The 20,249-nt window shown below is 36.5% G+C and overlaps 1 protein-coding gene and 1 pseudogene across 1 annotated transcript; both read right to left on the reverse strand.

Annotated features, from left to right (window-relative positions):
• Nucleotides 1-1,241: 1,241 nt before the first annotated feature.
• LOC148202518 (uncharacterized) lies at nucleotides 1,242-4,115 on the reverse strand. Its single transcript, XM_088110339.1, has 9 exons — nucleotides 4,092-4,115; nucleotides 3,366-4,001; nucleotides 3,151-3,276; nucleotides 2,636-3,054; nucleotides 2,458-2,539; nucleotides 1,810-1,938; nucleotides 1,605-1,708; nucleotides 1,439-1,529; nucleotides 1,242-1,343 (listed from the first exon to the last, which is right to left on the reverse strand). Exons 1-9 carry the CDS (start codon nucleotides 4,113-4,115, stop codon nucleotides 1,242-1,244), a joined length of 1,713 nt encoding a protein of 570 aa, XP_087966465.1.
• Nucleotides 4,116-6,752: 2,637 nt separating this feature from the next.
• Nucleotides 6,753-19,042, reverse strand: LOC148202519 (putative disease resistance RPP13-like protein 1; annotated as a pseudogene).
• Between the last annotated feature and the right edge of the window lie 1,207 nt (nucleotides 19,043-20,249).

Below are 20,249 nucleotides of genomic sequence, written 5' to 3' on the forward strand. Positions count from 1 at the left end.
CATCCACCCTCTCCCACCTCTAGAACACCTGCACAAGCCTCAGACAGGTGCAGATTAGCCTAAAAGTCAGTTTTTTTCCCAATGGTGACCTGTGTTCATCTGACTGAGTACCTGTGTTGGACTTTCTGTACAATTTCGCAATTTCTCTCGGGTAATCGTTTACAGGGGTCCTGTAAACGATTACTAGCCCCATTTTTCAGAAGTCTCACTGATTCCTTGCACACCTTGCTCCTCCAACTCATGAGGGGTCTCCCCACCCTCCTTGGCCTCACATCACATCACCATCCACCCTCTCCCACCTCTGGAACACCTGCACAAGCCTCAAACAGGTGCAGATTAGCCTAAAAGTCAGTTTTTTTCCCAATGGTGACCTGTGTTCATCTGACTGAGTACCTGTGTTGGACTTTCTGTACAAATTCGCAATTTCTCTCGGGTAATCGTTTACAGGGGTCCTGTAAACGATTACCAGCCCCATTTTTCAGAAATTTATCAAATCCTTCGCATTAATTACCATTAATTTTAGTGAAAATGGTCTCGTACTGTTAAAATTTTAATTATAATGCTGCGTTTATTTTTCAATCACTAATTTTGTCATTATAACAAACACAAACGCAAAGTAAAAACAATTCATTTCCAAATCCAACCACTATTCTTATTACAAACACATAGTGTACATTGTCAAATAACATTAGGTACATATTTCAACATCTTATACATGTCAAAATTTTCAAATAACATTAGGTACATATTTGAACATGTTATACATGTCAAAATTTGATAATTTCTTAGCAATCCTAGACAATGCCGTATAAATGTAGGGCTTCCATTCTGCTAATGTTCTCATTGTCCAGGATCCAGTCACACAGCGAGAGAGAAGACGGACGAGAGACAAGGCTTGAACGAACGAGAAGAAGCAAGGCTTCAACGAACAGAGACGGACGACACAACAATACAAGTGTTCAACTTCAATTTCAATGTCACATATTTTTCGTACAGTTAGTGGTTATCTGTTAAGTTTTATATGGTTATTTGCTCAATAACTTATGTTCACTGCAAGTTCTGCTAATTTAGTTAATAGCTTATGTACACAAAATGGACATTGGTGATACTAGTGCATAACTAATCCTTCACTATACATAGATAACAACTTCAAAAACCATAGAACAAAAATTGTTTCATATTCTATCATATTCCAGCAACATCATTACAAGTTATATCCTATTTCATGACTTCTTCATTTGCTATAGCATTCCACAGTTCTTCATTACTGTACTTCTATGCAGATTTCCTTCATGTAATACCCAATCACACACCGTTTGTTGTCGAATAAGTTGTAACTGCTCCTGCATTGATATTACAGTAGTGAAATATTATAATTAATAACCTGTTTTAAAAAACCATTTAAAACAATACAAACATATACTTAAAGAAGACCAACCGTTGTGTATTCGGGCATTTTTTTGCCATCAAATTTAGGTTGGTTGTCCCATAACTCCATATATTTCATCACCAACAAACCACAATCATACCTACACATTAAACTAATATTAGAAGGATCACATATGACACAACCTAATACATTGGTTATGGATAAGGTGACTAACGTATTTGGTTGAATTGGCAAATCTTCTTTAATGACCTTCAATTGTCGGTCCTCACAATTTGCTTCATTATCTATCATATTGAATAACTCTTGCAAACAACCGACCTTGGAAATTTGTATTCAACACATTCATTATTATTGTACACCACTGACGCTAAAATAATACTTCCATCAAAATAACAAGTCTACAAAACAACTTCTCTTACCATTGCCTTGTCAATACCATATCTGGTCCGCCTCTTATGACCAAGAGAATCTAAAATGAAAAATTCCCTTGATTGGCAATTGACACAATAGCACCACCAATGGTCATCACTCACAGTAGGCACAAACAACTACAGAACCACAACCACAAACATCAATATAGTGAACAACACATGTTATGATAAAGGTATACGTTGAAGTACTTACAAATTCAGAATTTAACAAATAATTTAATGAACAACTCTGAGGTTGGAAGAAATTATGGTAATGTATTGCTTCCAATAATTCTCTCTTTTTTTTAGGAATCTTCATTCTTTCAATGATCGTTGTCTACAAAAATTGCATCAGTAACATTAGTTCAAACATACGTACTTCACCAAGGTCAAACATCAATGAATAATTAATCTACCGCAAAAAATGGATTGAAACAACATCGAGTGATCGTTCCTGATTTATGCAATTGATTTAACACAAGCATCGCAGTCGCAAACAGCATAACCTACACCAAAAGTTCATAACCAATCACTGAATATCCTTTTCACAGTTATATTTCTTCATAATAAAATAACGTACCATTTTTCAATCTTAACCGTTCTATATACTCCTCACATAGTACTTCTACACAACAACTTTCGGGTATTTGAACTTACAATGTTATCAATTTTTGCACGAGGTCGAAAGCATTGCAAGTCTCCTCTGGTTAAGATGTTGTTAGACACCTCCACAAGCGCTCTATATACAAAACAAATTCCTCATAAATTTCAATCATAAAAACATTTATTAATAATTTTTTGAATTTTTGGTTCTATTGAGTTATGTATAACTTACACATCACCATCATGACAAAGTGATGAAGTGCAGGTGGTGTAAACACTTCTAAAATCAATGTTGTCCTGTCTGCAAGCTCCCTCCATTCCCACATCCACAAAATTGACAATAGCTAAATCATTCATTTTGTCAGCTGTGGATGGTCCCGCAGCTGTGGATGGTCCCTCCATACCATCATTAGAAGATGGCATTTCATTCTGTACTTGTTCTTCAAGACGTCTTATTTTCATTTGTAACTCATCAAGCCGTTCTGCATGCTTGTCAACTCTTCTCATCAATACTCTCTGCTCTTCCACAAGTCTAGCAAACTCTACGTTCTCATCATTTGACTCAGGATTACTTTTCCCACCATGACTTTGTGATTCCTTCATTTCATCATTTTGTAATTGCTCTTCAGACAAGTTGCATTCCCACAATATCTTCAAAACAAAATATAAATTTTAACAACGCTAATAAATCATATTAATCAAATAACACAACAAATGTAACCATTATATAAAAAAGTAAGGAATTACCTCTGTTTGTTGAAAACTTAATTTGATTTTTTTCCTTTTATCTTTAATAACAACCCAATGAAGAAATCGGGGAAAAATACATCGTCCATCAAGATGATACAAACTGATGTGTTCAACAACCCACAACTGTAAAGTTCATTACAGTAGTTATATCTCTTTCAAAAAGTACCATTATTTATTTCGTAACAGTTAAATAAATGAATGTATAAACGTACCTGCAGAACTGTTGCACACCCAGCCATGTGTATAACTTCGTGGTAAGATCTGCTATTGTATTTATTGCATGCCCGATTCAAACTACTTACTATCAAACCATGTACAGCATCACCCCAATTGTATATATTTAGATCATTAATGTTGTCTAGTTTACTAAAAGGGACACTGTTTATCACATTACTATTCCTAGGAAAATAAAAGGCTCCAAAACCTAACAAAATATACAACCTGCAAAACATGTCAACACTTCTTTTGGATTTAAATGTCTTATGCTTCATCTTTTCCATTATACTTAAAATTGTGATGTCCTCATCCTTAAACAAGTCATTGACAATGCCACCGACATCATTCTCTAAATTAACACTCTCACCAACATTTGGTAAACCTAAAAAAAAACAAACTTCATCAACTCTAAAAGGCACTAAATTCTCCCTAATCCTAAACGCCTTATGAACCACGTCCCACCTACTGATTAACTCTATAAGAATAGGGCTAGAAATAACCATATCATCAACCAAATCCACCAACCACTTGAAAGGTGTTGACTTTAAACGTTCCTTTTGAAAGGATGATAGGCAACCGTTCACTTGAACTATATGTTGTGTCTGGACTCGATGCCTAACTCTAAGTGAGGCCTGCAAGTATAAATCAAACCGTATGTTACTTAATTCAATACAACATTGTGCATATTTAATGGTAAATTAATAAAAATACACCATACTTACCATTTCACTGTAATCTTTGTCCATATCACTATATCCTGCAAATTTAACAAAACAAAATAATATTGATTGTATAATACTATGTATCTCACTTGACAGTCACATGTTCAAATTAATAAATTGGTTAAATACAGTGTATCAAACTAATGCATGCATAAAGTGGAATCGTGATATTAAAATTTGAACATTGACCACTTACTGTACCAAAAAATACAATGTATGTAACTAATGCATGCATAACTAACCATAACACCACTTATTGCACTTTAAAATGTGGACATTGATATTGTATATAAAAACTGCTACAGATGTACAAAAACCGATTTACAAATCACCACATCCGACTAACAAGATAACCAGCTAATGCAGGGAGAATATTGCAATCTGATTTCGTTTGGGAGTGGAAGAAAAGGTTGCCCTGCAAGCTCACTGGCTTAGCAGGTTGTGAAGGGTGTCGTTGTTTCTAAGGCTCTCATTGTCTCATTGAATATAAAAAACTTCTACGGCAGTACAAAACCAGATTTACAAATAACCATATACGATTAACAACATAACCACTTCCTGCAGCTCGTTACTCAACTCATGCATGCATAAAGGGTCTTAAAAACCAACCTCAGTCAACGGCATAGCGACAAAAACAAACTCAAAAGTCTAAGAAACCACCTCCCCAATTTTAAACCGAATGGACCCCGTATCACGCCTACACCCTAGGGTCAAAATGAAACTCAAAAGACTCAACCTTTTTACTACTCTGCTTCCTGTCGCACCACACATAAAGCTCCTACATAAAACACGTTACCAGCAAAGCAACCCCAACCCCACCTCCAACATAGAACACATCACCAACAAACCAACCCCACCTCACATCAACCCAAAAATCAGAGATTGGTCCCCCACAACCCCACATCAATAAACCGATGTACCAAAAAATTACATTGCCACAAAAACTACACAGCCTAACACAGAAAATAAAAAATCAAAAACCTCTACGGTAAAATCCGAAGACGAAACGCGCGACAGAAATGGAGTTTCTTGATGGAAACGCGCGACACAAATCTGAAGACCAAACCTGGACCGTAAAATCAAACGAAAAAGGTGTCTGAAAGATGAAACTGAGAAGCACATGACAGTGGTGGAAATCGAGTTTCTTAAGAAAACTCAAATGGGGATTTCGAATCTGAAAACACAAACCCTAGGTGTTTTTCCACTTTTACCCTCCATCACTTTGCAGTTTTTTTTTAAAAAAGCTGACGTGGACCGTGTCAAATGAATGTAAGTGACACGTAAGCGTGTCACCGTATTACTACTCAATGTAATAAGGTGTTGGAATGAGACACTTTTAGAAATGATATATTTTATAAAGAAATTAAGATGTTTTATGTAACATTCCAAAAATTATATTATGAACTACATTAATGACATCATATAACAATAAGATAGAACAAGTACTAGGAAAATAAAAGTTACTTACAGTTATCCTAAAATAACCATAAATTTAAAACTTTACAAAATATAATTAATTCAGATACAAAACATAAGAACAAACCGAACAGTCATACAAGCAATGTATAAACCGAACGGTCCTAAACTAAGAGGTTGGAGGTTCCTTGCTCGGCACCTGCTCCCGACAACACTCTTCACACTCTGCTCACACCCACAGGGTAATCATTGCAAAGGAAAACCGAACAGACAAACAAGACAAGACATAAAAGAAGGGTAAACTAGTGTAATTTAATTAATCATGTTAACATGCAATTCAGACAAATATATAATACAATTACACACATACAAATATCATATAAGCATGTTATGACCGACCACTTTACTCTAACTGTCCGGACAAGTATGAATATGAGTTATGGCCGTTCGTGCACTCGTGGGAGGTAACCTGGAAATCTCACGATTACCATAGCTGAAAACCCAAGCTGTTACACGAGGTTAGCCCTTTGATGAATCATTATTTTCTTCACTTCACTTAGTTTATTGTACTAGAATTAATCGGGGAATTATGTTTAAATGTCCAGTATTTTCCCATTTTTTGGTAATTGTGCTTAATTTGCTCAGAAATTCTAATTTTAATTAATTTGAATTATTTAAGCTAATTATTTACATTATCAATTAGAGGAAAATTTTGGAATTATAATCTGGGACATTTAGAAGTTAAATGATTGAGGAGCACACCACACGGCCTCATAAAAACATACGTTTGCTAATGTGAATGATATGCGTTGCTGATTTCTTAAATGAGCAATTCATTCATTTAGTAGAAGGTTCATTTTTATTGGGTGAAAATAATGAAGTGCATTTATGCTGGAAGTGGGCTGCCACATATTTTAAGGGTCACGGCCTACACCTCAAGTGATGGGTTTGGAAGAATGTGCATCAAAAGCCATGGGTCCCTTTTTCTTACTTTTAGTGTTTTACTTAAAAGATAAAATGGGTTGCCACAAGCATTTGTCACGGTCCATCCACTACCAAATAAAAAAAGAATCTTTTATTCTCTTCAGAAATGGGAGACACCAGAATAGAAAAAAGAAGGGACCACTTCTTCAAGGAAGCAAACGGACTTAGTTAAGAAAGTATAGGGGATTCATTGAATGGAGGCCACTGGAAAACTAAAGCACACAACATAGTGAAGATATGAAACTACAGCTGATTTTATTGGCTGAAAAGAAACACAAGCATCCTCCATATGGTCCAGCAGCTGGTCCAGCAGTTGGAGGCAGCAGCTCCCACGTCTACACATCCAAGTGTCACGGTTGGAAGCAAAGGATGCTGGTGGAAGAAAAGCACACGGACACCAACAAAAATGGAGGGGCCCTCACCCTATTTTCTCACGGCCAAGTAAACTATTTTCTCACGGCCAAGAATGCAAGGAAAAGATGCTCACTCAAAGACAAGGAAGCCTCACGGGAGGAGCTTCAGAATCGGGCTATAAAGAAGCAAGCAGCAGAGAAGGAACAAGGGGGGAGAAGTCCAGCAGAGAGTGCTGGACCGAGGGCTGGACAGGGAGCTGGGAGAAGGTTTTCAGAGTTTGGAGTGTGGAGACCGTGAGCTCGAGGAGAAGTTGGAGAAAGAAAGAAAGCTGTCACTAGAATGGAGGAGGATGTAGCGTGAACTCTTGCTGGTTTTGTACATCTTTTTATTAAAGCTTTGATTCATATGTTGTTATATTCATCTTTGCATTTTATAAACTGTAAATTGGATTCTCTGTTTGTGCAAGTTGTTACTGTAATTTGATGAGCCTTGTAATTTTGTTTTGGAAGTGTTTCATTTCTTGTATTTATGCTGAAAAGTTCACGGTTGTTCATGTTTCTCTCATTTTAGTTTCCTTTGATGCACTTTTGGTTGAATGTTTTTGTTGATTATGTATGAATCTTCACGGCTGTTTAAAGATAGATGATGAAGTATTGTTTCAAGCTTGTATTTTAATTTTGTTAGAAGTAAAAAAAGAAGCAAAGTAAATGGTGAATTAATGAGATGTCCACGGTTCTTTCTATTTTTAGTATCTCTTTGGTTTTGATTTAACTGGAAAGAAAAGGGTGCCTTGTGTAATAGCTGGAATGTTAAATTGTTGAAGATGAAGAAGTGAATTAGGTGAAACTAGGTGTGTGTACGTCCATGAACTTCTTTTCCTTGTAGAAATCGAACATCTTTCTTCTAATAAAATTCCATTAGGATTTAATCCAACCTCTTTTTGCATTATGTTTTTATCTTTAATTGAGTTGTTTTAGAAGAAGTGCCGCTGGAATGATGTGTTTGTTAGGAATAAAATTAAAATTGCTTTTCATCAAAGAAGAAGATAAGAAGTGTTAATTAAGGGTTAGGAGTACGTAAGAGTGAAAGCATGTTTATTTTGTAAAATAATTTGGTATGGATGTTGTAAGGCACGGTGTTGGATAAAGAAATCTGATTTCATTTTCATTTTCAATCAAACCCATGGAAGCTCAACATGTCCCCATGGAAGCTCAACATGTCACTGTATATAGAGAAGTTTAGAAGCAATTGCAATTTCAAATTTAATTTCTTTTAGAAGATACTCTACGCTTTGTTTTTACCTTCACTGTTCAAGAATTTTATTTCAATTGTTGAATCCTTCGTGTATTTCATTTTCAATTAAGTGCTTTTATTGTCTATTTTCTGTTACAGCGTTTTAATTTCAAGCAATGACGAATTTTACGTTTTCTGATTTTATTGTCTTTTACCGTTTAGTTTTTACTGTCTTTAAAATTTACTTCAACAATTTTTTTAATTTTGTTTTGTTTAAATTCCAGTTTTAATTTATTTTTCACACAAAATCAAAAAATCACAAACAAACCCCCATTACGTGTTAAATCTGAGACCGAACCACAAATATTGGTCCTTGTGAGACGACCTAGGAGTCACTTCCTAGTTATACTGCATTTATTCATGCACATCAAATTTGACGGGTCGCGACGCCCGTACCACCCTTCATCCCTCATTGTAGCTGGAAACCCAAGTTACCACATGAGTTTAGTCCGTGAGTTGAAAACCCAAGCTACCACGCGACCAGGCCTCCTATTATTCTCACCACATGCCTATCATTCTCTACTTGAGACTCGGTGACCATTAGAATGTCAGGATGAACGCCAAGACTAAGCTTCCCTTATTCATACTTTTACCACATTGAAACCAACATCCGAGACATTCCTCCTTGAAATTCTCTTTCACATCCATATTATAAATATCATATCATACTTTCACTTTGACACCATTATGTTAATGCGTACATAAGCCATTAAAGCAACTGAAATAAATATAAATATATGCCAAACAAAAATCACCAAACACATATAAACAATACCGAAACACCCTATGAATGTTGAAGACCGAACGATATCTCACTACCTAAAGAACAGGACCGAACGATCCATAACATGTACGGCTGAAGAGATGGCCAAACGCTATTTAAAAACCGACCACTATAAGATACACTAGTAAAAAAGAAGGCTTTTAACCCGCTAAATACGCTTCGATTATTACAAGACCGAAGCGTATAAAAATACGATGGCATTTATGTAAATATTGAAACATTATATGCCTCGGTTATCCATAACCCGATGCCTATTCCTTCTACTGCCTCGGCCACTATGAGAACCGAATCATAAAACTATGTGCCACCTCACCAATCCTGTCTGCCCCATCTGCAAAAGCAGACTTTTTCAAGCCTTTTGCCTCGGTTTTACTTAGACCCGAGGCAATAGGGTCTTTCTTCCTCGTTTAAGTTGTAACCCGAGACATATAAATTTTTTTAAGCGTTTAGGCACCGTTTGAGACCCGAGGCAGTAGCCCTTTTAGGTTAAAATTTCCTTCTTCCTTTTCTCTCTCACGCTTTCTTCTTCAACGCAAGGAATCCACAGTGCCGCCTCCCCCGCAGCTTCTCGTCGCCCCTCTGCCGCAAGCTCGGTCCTCCTTCGCGTGCTCTCCCTTCCGCTGCGTGCTCGCCCCTCCGTCGCGTGCTCGCCCCTCCGCCGCATGCTCGCCCCTTCGCCGCGTGCTCGCCCCTCCGCCGCGTGCTCGCCCCTCCGCCGCGTGCTCGCCTCTCCGCCGCGTGCTCGCCCTTCCGCCGTGTGCTCACTCCTCAGTCGCGTGCTCGTCCCTCTGTCACGTGCTCGCCCCTCCTTCTGTCACGTTTCTCTCGTTGCGTCAAAGGTCGCGTGCTCGTCCCTCCTTCCTTGCGGCAACATGAATTTGTTCTGTGTAGGTTCGCGATTAGGGTTTCCATCTAATTTGGGGATTTTTTCTGCAGGTTTCATGGACGAAGTATGAGGAGGTTGTTGGAGATGAAGGAACTCACGATTTGGCTCACGGTGGTGATGGTGGGTTTTGGTGGTTCATGGTGGTCTCTTGGATGAGATTGCTGGTGTGAGTGGGTTTTGGCTTTTACTGCAGGTGGTTGGATGATTGATGAAGGCATTGCGTGAGGAGGATGAGATTGCTGGTGTGAGGTGTTTTTTGCAGGTCTGTAAATTTTTTATGATGGACGAAGAAGATAGTGGTTCGCAAATTGGGTGGCGGGGCGATTCTCGCGAAGGACGAAGGTGGTCTACGATGGTGTTTTGGGTGGTCTGATGTGAGAAAGATGGTGGTGGTCGGCGGGGGGAAACCTTGGCAGCGTGAGAAAGACGGATGGTGGTCGGCGGGGGAAACCTTGGCAGCGTGAGAAAGACGGATGGTGGTCGGCGGGGGAAACCTTGGCAGCGTGAGAAAGACGGATGGTGGTCGGCGAGGGAAACCAGAAAGACCATACTGCCTCGGTTCTCCTTGAACCGAGTTGTAATCCTCTCATACTGCCTCGGTTCTCCTTGAACCGAGTTGTAATCCTGTATCGTTTTGTCTCGGTTCATAATCGAGGCATAAAAACGTAGACTTTTTACCTCGTCTACATACGCATCGGGTCAAGAACCGGTACCTATAGGCTAAAATAACCGGTGCCATTGCCTTTATCTGTACTAGTGATACCGAGTACACAACATGACCGAATACTACAACCAGACCAAGAACTAAGTTAGATCTAACGCTTATGGCTTAGACCGAACACCTATAGTTTAAGCCGAACACCTATAGCTTAGGTCGAACACCCATAGCTTAGGACGAACACTAGGATATAACCGAACGATCATTAATGGGTAAGACCCATAAGAGGCCGAACATAGTTAAGACTGATTACCAGTACGAGACCGAATATTACGAAGAGACCGAGTGCTAGTATAAGATCGAACACCACTGAAACTGAGTGATAGTATAACCGAGCGATCATTAACAGGTATGGATTATAACGGACCGAACACAATTATGACCGAACGCTATGACTAGATTGGGCGCTAAAATCAATTGAATATTGGCACAACATCGATCGGTCATTAACTGAAGATCCACAATAGCAGAACTCAGTTAAGACCGAACACCAGAGAAAGTCGAACGGTCAATGAAGGACCCTCAGCAAACGCTCAATTTTTCTGCATAATTCTGCAGAACTTCTACAAAATTATGAACAAGCTAGATTTTACCAAAATAAACAATTTCCCTAACTTCTAATCCTCCAAACATGAATCCTACACACCTTTACACCTATCCAAGGTTACCTAAATCTTTCTAACATCTTTCCAAAGAGTCTCATACCGGATTTCACTCCAAAATCTGCATAATCAACAACTCAAGGACAAAAAAATCAGATTTCTTACTTTTGGTACAATTTTGAGTGACTTAAGGGTTCTAACAGGTCCTAAAAAATTCATCTAGACTCTCCCCACTGACCCAATTTCACACCAAATCAAAATTCCCCATTTTCACTACTCCACTTCCTCACAACTCACTCAACGCAGTAACATAAATATGTAGAAGTTAAAAACAACATGATCATAGACATTAACAATTCATTAGGCATACCCAATCATGATAAACCTTGATAATTGTCAGACAACTTTAAGTTTGACAATGCCACGTGGTTATCGTCTATTAGTTTTTCAATTTAAATTTTAGAATTGGGGAATGTAACGTTGGGGTATTTTTGGAAGGGAAAGACAGAGGGAGAAAAGCCCAATTGCTTTTCGCGGTTTCCCAACTCTTGCATTCGCGGTTTTGCTTGAAGTCTTTCTCCTGTTCCCTGTCATCTTCCCTTTTTTTTGTTGGTCTCTAGCTGTGACCACTGTATCTCTTACGACCAAAGAGCATGCACTATTGTTGTTCGTCTTTACCGTTCTCCTTTTACTCGTAAAATATAGTAAACTTGAGGATAAAACAAGATTTAAGATAGAAAAAAGTTGATTTATTTATGACAATAGACACACAAAAGCAGGTAAAAACGAATGTTATCACGAACTATCCTACACACGACATTGAGTTGGCTATAGTGGTGTTTTTTCTAAAGATATGGATGCATTATCTTGATAGGGACACGTTTCCATTTCTTCAGTGACCATAAAAGTCTAAAGTACTTGTTTGATTAAAAGGAGTTAAATATGCATAAAAGTATATGGATGGAGTACCAGAACGACTGTTACTTTGAGTTGTAATAACATCTAGGTAAAATAAATGTCGTTGCAGGTGCTCTTCGTGGAAAGAAAGTTCAAATGGCTGCTATGATGGTGAAAGAATTCAAGTTGATCGAGAAATTGTGAGACATGAACAATGGGTTTACAAGTGAATAAAGACCATATATGAAATAGTCATTTGGCTATCATGAGTGACTTCTTAAAGCATATAAAGGTAAAACAGATGGCCGGTTAGGAGTTGCAACACATTTTTGATTTTTTGGGTACCGATCAGGCCAAGCATTTCGTTCTAGGGGTCGATGGTATTCTTATTTTCAAGAGTAGAGTGTGTTCCAGTAAAATCAGAGTTGAGAAAGATGATTTTAGAAGAGAACCACAAAAGTCGTCTTAGCATACATCCTATGAATAAGATGTATAAAGATTTAAAGGATTCATATATGCACTCACAGGAGAAGTTGTGTTGCTTGGAGGAGTCGGTAACAGCACATGCATTCTTTTTTTTATTTCTAATTTCGATTTTTGTTCCATTCATTGTTCTATCCTTTTTTATTTCTTGGACCTTCAATTTCTATGTCTTTTAAAAAACGAAAAAATCTGATTCAGTCCCTGAATGTGTGAAAAATGCAAATTCATTCCTCAATAATATTATAGCTTCACTACAAAATTGTCCAACAAAGCTATTAGAATCTTATGACTGCATACTCTGTTTCGTGGTTTGCATACTCATGTTGTTGTTCTGTCTAAACGGTGGTTTTATCTCTTATTTCAGTATGGAGTTTCTTCTTGTTATATAAAAATGTTCTCTTCTTTTTTCTCTTTTTCAAGTCTTCTTCTTCCGCTGCTTTACATCAAGAATTCCTTTTTGCTCATTCTTCTTATCTTCCTTATACCTTCTACACAACTATAAGCTTCTTGTCATAAGGGTAAAAAATCTTCTTATTACTTTGTTCTTACTAAGGATAACGAAAATTTAGTTGAAAATCTTTCTAAAATTTTAAAATAAAATAAAAGAATCGAAAATTAGTAAGAATTATGGTTGAGATATTTGTAGTTATAATAAAATTCATACTGAAAATCTAATTTAAAACAAAGTTCATGGTAAATTTATTAGTTGTAAATCAAATGATTAATTTTTACTGATGTTTTAATAGTTGGTACTTGGAGAGACGCTCTAGATCCGGTAGTCACCGAAGCAAACTGTGACAATGGCTTGACAATGTTTTCTTCATCGGACAAGAGACAAGGACAACAATAGGTTGGGATCTAAGGTCGAGAGAGAATATATTTTAGATTTCTTATTCACGACACTCTAAGGTTATCACACTTATATATAGATTTTTTAGATTAACCAGAGATAGAGAAAAAGGGTAGGAAACAGGTAAAACACAGCTTTAGGATCCTAGGTACAAATAGGAACAACTCAACCACTTTTTAATAAAAACTTGTTCTAAGCCTATTCTAACAGTCATCTGAGGTATACGACAGTACATAAAAAAAAAAAAAGATTGGGAATATTGTGACATTTTTTCTGAAGTGGTCTTAATATTTTTCGTGAAATATACAACCAATATTATACAAATTATTTCATGCCTTACAAGTGCGTTATTCCGCTCAGTTCAAATTGTACCTTCCAATGCAGGTTAGAGAGTCTGGACAAGTACAACTACTTTTTTCATATTTATCTTTTCTGGTCACCAGGAATCTCTGTCTTTTTTCTATTTTCTTACTTTCTCTTTTTTGATAAGATTTCACTGTGTTCTTGTCATGAATATAATAACACTATAAGATTGGACTTTATTCTAAAATTTGTAAATATGTTGTGTTATATCCTATAATACCTGTTGCAACTGTTTGTTTTTCCGGACACTTTCGTAGGATGTTTTGACATTCTTATCGCTTATGTTGGAACTTAATTTTGTATTGTGCTTTGCTTGAATAATGCATTGCTTTAATATTTATATATATATATATATATTACGAAGCACTTGGGACCCGTTTACAAAAGATATGTACATAGATTTTCCTCTTAGATCCCCCTACTTCTCTATGGTACCTATATCTTCAAAAAAAATCTCTCATATACCTTGAAACTTAACCCTCTACATGGCATATATTAAGCAAATAAATCATTGAGAAGTAAAAGATATCCTTAATTGTGGCACAGCTACAATGAATTTGTATGTTTCCTCCTATGACAACAGTCTCAACTTTGCACTTGACATTTGTCTTCCACATCACTCCTTGTACTTGACTTGATCTGCAGATGAGTGTATACAACTTGAAGTAGGTATGTACTCCAACAAGGAATTTTTGAACAGTGATGTTGTAGCGTTGGGGAAACATCCCACCTCTTCTACCTGCAGGAAGCAAGCCTCTAGACTATGTTGCCTAAGTTTGGTTAGGTATCTCTCTGCAATCTCTTTCAGTTAATTCAGTTCGTCCACCTAGAATTCCAATTTGTCCTGATATTTGCTTATCCTATGAAGGATTTGCATTATTGTGAGAAGAATGATGTATATAAGAAATATGGAGTAATGAGTATACTAAAAACAGTCTAAATTGATAAGACATGATTTGGTAGTAGGGATGTTTAAGCTGAAATGTCTAATTTTCATTTCCACTGCCCATTGCTGACTCTTAGATATGTTATGCCAGGCAAACACATCGTAGCAATAAGTTAATTGTGGTAGTATTGACCATACTTAGTTAAAGCAACAGGCGTCAATATTATACAATTTTATAACCATAACTCTGTTTCTTAAATATAAACATTGCTAACCAACTTCAAAAGAGAATAACGATAAGACCTTAAAAAGACAAAAATTTGATGCGTGAAGAAAATGGTGAATTCGATATTAAAATATTTGTACTAAATAAGACTGTAAATGCTTCAAAGATAGTGAGGAGAAGCTGAAGAACCAGACGCCAAATGTACGCATATGAGAACTGCTGCATTGGTATACTTGTCTTTCGACTTATATGTTTACTTTTTTGTCATCAACAATTATGGATTTAATGTGAGCAATCTTTTCCCAGTCTTCTCCTCCGTCTTTCTTGCACCGCTGTTCGAGCAACGGACAACCTTTAATTCTGAGTTTTGAGATGGATTTGGGCAGACCCTCCTCTGGCAAGCATTGGAGTATAGGAAGGTTACAAAGATTCACAAACTGAAGAGAGGAGAGGTGACAGAGACCCCTGTAGTCGAGTTTCTTAAGATTTGGACAATCATATATCGCTAGATCACCAAGAGAAAGTGGTAGCAAACCTTCACCGGGAAAACACTCTACGTCCACATTGCCAATATAAAAGAGTTTTAAGGAAGGGTTGTTTCCCCAAGCCCTTTAGAGAGGCCACAAGTTTGAAGCAATTCAGGAGAAACATTTCTTTTACATTTGATGGCAAACATCCCTCGGACAACTCAACCACTGGACAGTTGCGTATGTACAGATGTTGAAGAGATGGAAGAAGGGCAGACATACATTTAGGCATTAACTTTAATTTCTCCAATCCTTCAATCAAAAACATCCCTAGCTGATGTGCAAATAATCCTTCATTGGGAAATGATTCAAATTTAGAGCATTGTTCAATTTTCAAATACTTCAAATGATTGTGAGGGTGCCCCTGCGATATCATCTGTAGGTTACAACACTCGACTAAATTAAGGTTGCCGAGTTTTGGGAACAAATCTAGAGGAAAAGTAGTGAGAGAGTCACACCCATTTCTGATATTCAATTCTACAAGGGAATGGTACCAATGGTTAATGGGAATATTCATGCCTGGACAAGAATCAATAACCAAGTATTCAAGAGTATCAGATATGTGGGGTGGGACAGTCATATCAAATGAAGATGGCCTCATATTCACATATTCAATCTCTACGCCCATGGGAATCGAAGCCCCAAGTTGGCCGCATTCCTTAATGGTTAATTTCTTCAAACGACAAAGTTTGTCTGGCAATTGCCCTTTCAACTTGGGACAATTCGTCAGAGAAAGACTTTGAAGACTTGGAAAAGCTCCGGTCATGCACTGCCATTCTTCCCATTCCTTCATATCATTAAATGTCAACGTTTCCAAGGATACAAATGCAGAAGAGCTATTTGCGTAGAAATCAGCATCTATTCTTCCCATCAAATCAAGGCCATCAATTGTCAACTCTTTCAGAAATGTCAAAAGTCCAAGGGAAGGCAACCATAGGCAATGTTTACAGTTATTCAAGATTAAGGACACCACATTCGATAGAGAATTATTTGATAACCAATGGGGAAATCGTGTGCCACCATAGCCATCGATTGACAAGTGCTTCAAATGTCTAGGAGGTTGCAGATTCTCAAGTACTTCTCTTTCTTGTATTGAATCGGCATGGTTACAAATCAAATTCCATTGTAAACTTAGCCACACAATATGTGTTTTATTCAAATTCGTCTCATAGGGATTTGCGATATTTTCAAGATTTTTAATTGACAGCTTTCCTTGAAGATCAAGCTCTCCTAATTGTTGAATACTGAACTCACTACTTTTGCCAACCTCAAACTTGTCTATCCACACGTGAAGATTCTTCAACTTTCCTAATCGAAGTGGAGCCTTTGTTAAAGTAGTTCTCATAAGTTCAAGGCGGCGCAAATTGGTGAGGGCATGCAAAGTCAAGGGCAGCTCCTTCAAATTGACACAATTGTTTAGCTTCAATTCTTGCAAGTTATAAAGTAAACAGGTTGAGTCAGGAAGTCTTTCTATCTTTGCATATGAAAGGTCTAATGAACGGAGATGTATAAGATCGCCTACAGAGTCAGGCACCTTAATACACCAATGCCATGATAAGACACGTAAGAACTTAAAGTTGGAGATGAACTCTTCTGTTGACATCTGAGAAGTCCAAAAGTTTATAAATGTCCGTAACCCCTTAGCATCAAATAAACTCGTATAATCTTGATTAGGACCTCTTACATATGACAAGTGACGGGTTTTCCTTGATACTCTTTTTCCACCATCAACACCTAACCTGTAGCAGATTTCACCTGAAACATATTTTGCTAAATCATTGAGAAGGTCGTGCATGACAAAATATGTTTTGTCGTACCCAATTATTTGTTTAAAGAATGACCTTGATACTAAATCATTGAAGTAGTTTTCACCTACTTCTTCAAGAGACTTGCTTTCTTGAGAGCAATGTAGAAAATTTTGAGCCATCAATAAGAGAATTAAGTTCTCCTTGTCAAACCTATGGTCTTTGGGGAATAATGCACAATAAGCGAAACATCTCTTGAGCTGTGAAGGAAGATGGTAATAGCTCAACAACAAAGTAGGGACGATTTTACTATCTTCTATTGGTAAGTCCCATATCTCGCTTGTCAATACACCTTCCCACTCTGAAACAGATGACTTTGACTGTAAAAGACATCCTATTGTTTCAAGGGCCAGAGGCAATCCTTGACACTTTTCAACTATCTTCATGCTAATCTCCTTTAACTCCGAATTCAACTTAGAGTTTTCATCTTGGAATGCATGTTTAGCAAAAGTTTGCCAGATGTGATCTTCATCTAATTGCTTTAGTTGGAGTATGTAGGTTGACTGCATGATAGAAGCAACTTTGTGACTGCGTGTTGTGACTAGAATTTTACTTCCTTTAGCTCCAAACGTAAGAGGAGTTTGTAATGCTTTCCATTGGTTTCGGTCTTCGTTCCAAACATCATCCAGAACAAGAAGAAACTTCTTTCCAAACAACCTTGTTTTCAATTTTCCATGAACCATTTCTAGGTCTCCACTGTCATCTCTTGAGTTAGTGAAAGATCCAATAATTGCTTTGGATACTCTCAAAGCATCAAATGCATCAGAAACGCAAACCCAAGCTTTTTCATCAAATTTAGCTTCCTTTATCTTTGGATCATTGTATACATGTTGAGCAACTGTGGTCTTACCTATCCCACCCATACCCAATAAAGAAATTATTGACAGCTTATTATCATTAGTGTCAGATGTCAGCCAACTAAAGATCATTTCTTTGTCCTCATCTCTGCCATAAATAACCTCTTCAGCCACCAACGACGTTGATTCAACCTTTTTGTCTGACACCTTATTACCCAACCCAGATCTAACGCCACTATAAATTTTGTAATCTTTAACAATCTTTTGGTTCAAAAGAGATTCTAGATCATCAAGGAGTGCTATGATCTTGGATTCAAAATTGTGTACCTTGCTAGAACTGGTCTGGAATTCACCTTCCAACTTCGCTTTGGAGAATTCATAGTCTATTTGCTCCAGCAGATCCTCTGCATCATACAAGACGTCTCTAACCTCATCAAGCCATTCTTTGACCAATGAATTACTGAACTGCTTTTGTTCTGCATCATCTATCACAGCATTGATGTCCATCAAATTCCTCTTCAACTTTTTCAGCAGCTTCTCGTCGAGATTTCTCCCTCGAAAGTAGTGCAAAACTTGATGAGAATCCAGCTTGTCAAATAGCAGCTGAAGAACAGCACCAAAAAGAGCACCACCAAGTGTTTCAAGGACAGGCATGGTTGGAAAGGAAGTGGCCAAATTGAGAGGAAAGGATTGAGAAAATTCGAAATGCAGCTAAGTTATGTGAATGAAGGACTAACAAAAGATAATGAGTGAGTATTGTGAAAATTGGAAGCATTTACTTCAATAATGGAATGATGGCGAGGAAGCAATCGCTGTTGATTATTTCCGACAGCACAACGTGGAATTGATAACATGTGGATCATATGAACTTTGCTTTAGTTGCTTTTTTCTTTTACTTTAACGAAATTTCTACCAACTTTAGGGAATCAGTCTTTTTCGGTGACTTATATCTTAGATGAGAATAAAGGATTGTGAAAACTCTAAAAAACACGAAGAATATAGTTAAACTCTAATATATATGAATCGAGTGTAGGGATGGTTAAACTGCAATCTTAATACATCACTTCCACTACCATTGGTTAACTATTAAATATGTTATTAATTACAGGCAAAACCATAATGTGGTTCGTATAAAGCTCATTCCATTTTATTTTTTTAGTAATTTATAAAAATTGCACTATCATTCATAGGAATGTTAGGTTATAGGTCCTTTACACGTTAAAGAATTGTTTCTGAAGTCAATTTTTAATTATTGGTTATTTATTCTTCCTCGTATATAGTTTTCCATTTAAATCAGATAGTTTAACATAAATATTGATATTGACTTTTGAAAATATTTATATTTTTGTTTCTCCTTTCCTGATGTCTCTTTTATTTGTAAATCAAATCTTTTTTTTCAGCTAATTTTATTGGCTATTTATTTATTATTTTTATCAATTGTTTTTCATATTTTTTTTACTTAACAAATTAAACTTGAAGTATCGTTTAACCCATCTCGAGTGTGTAAACTTAACAAAGTTATTTATGGTATCAAGTAGGTCCCTAGATCTTGGTTCCGAAAACTCAATAGTATTGGTTTTTGAGCAATAAAGGCGAGCTTTAATCTTTTTTGTGTGTTGAGAGTAGAAGACGTCTAGTGCTATTATTTTCATGTTTAATAATGTTGTAAATTTATTTTTGGTAGTGCGTTTTTAATTTGATATATTTTAAGTTTTCCTTTGCCCTTCCATTTACTCTTATTTAATTGTTTTTAGACCTAATTTTAGTATTGTCCAATCTTGCATTTTTAATTTCCAAGTTTTAGCTATCTTTAATGTGTTACTATTTTTTGTATCACTAAAAACGATCAAAATATAGTTTTTGCATTCAATCAATGAATTTAAATGATAATGTTCTTTGCACTAACCTAAGTTAATCTGTATAATACATTAGTTAATGGAGAAACTTAGTTTTATTTGATGTTTTATTAAATATTAAAACATAAGAAAAGCTTGTATGTGAAACAATTGTAAAACTACTTGATATTTTATTAAATAAATTTAATTTAATGCATAATGGATTTAAAAAACCGTGAGTTTTCATTGTAGTACTCCCAAATTTTTAGAGTGACACTTAAACGTGCTAAAATAAAAAATTTCGTAATTAAGAATAATTTCTCAAATAAATTGAATTCAATTAATTTTTACAATTCAAATATTCAAACTCAATTGTCTATAAATACATAAATCCTCTAAAGCTTTCTTAAGCAAATAACAACATATATTTTATAAAATCCCTACTGAAAATT

Source organism: Vigna umbellata, chromosome 3, assembly GCF_029865625.1.
Source record: "Vigna umbellata cultivar VRB3 chromosome 3, Vumbellata_1.0, whole genome shotgun sequence".
In the NCBI taxonomy this organism is placed as follows: Eukaryota; Viridiplantae; Streptophyta; class Magnoliopsida; order Fabales; family Fabaceae; genus Vigna; species Vigna umbellata.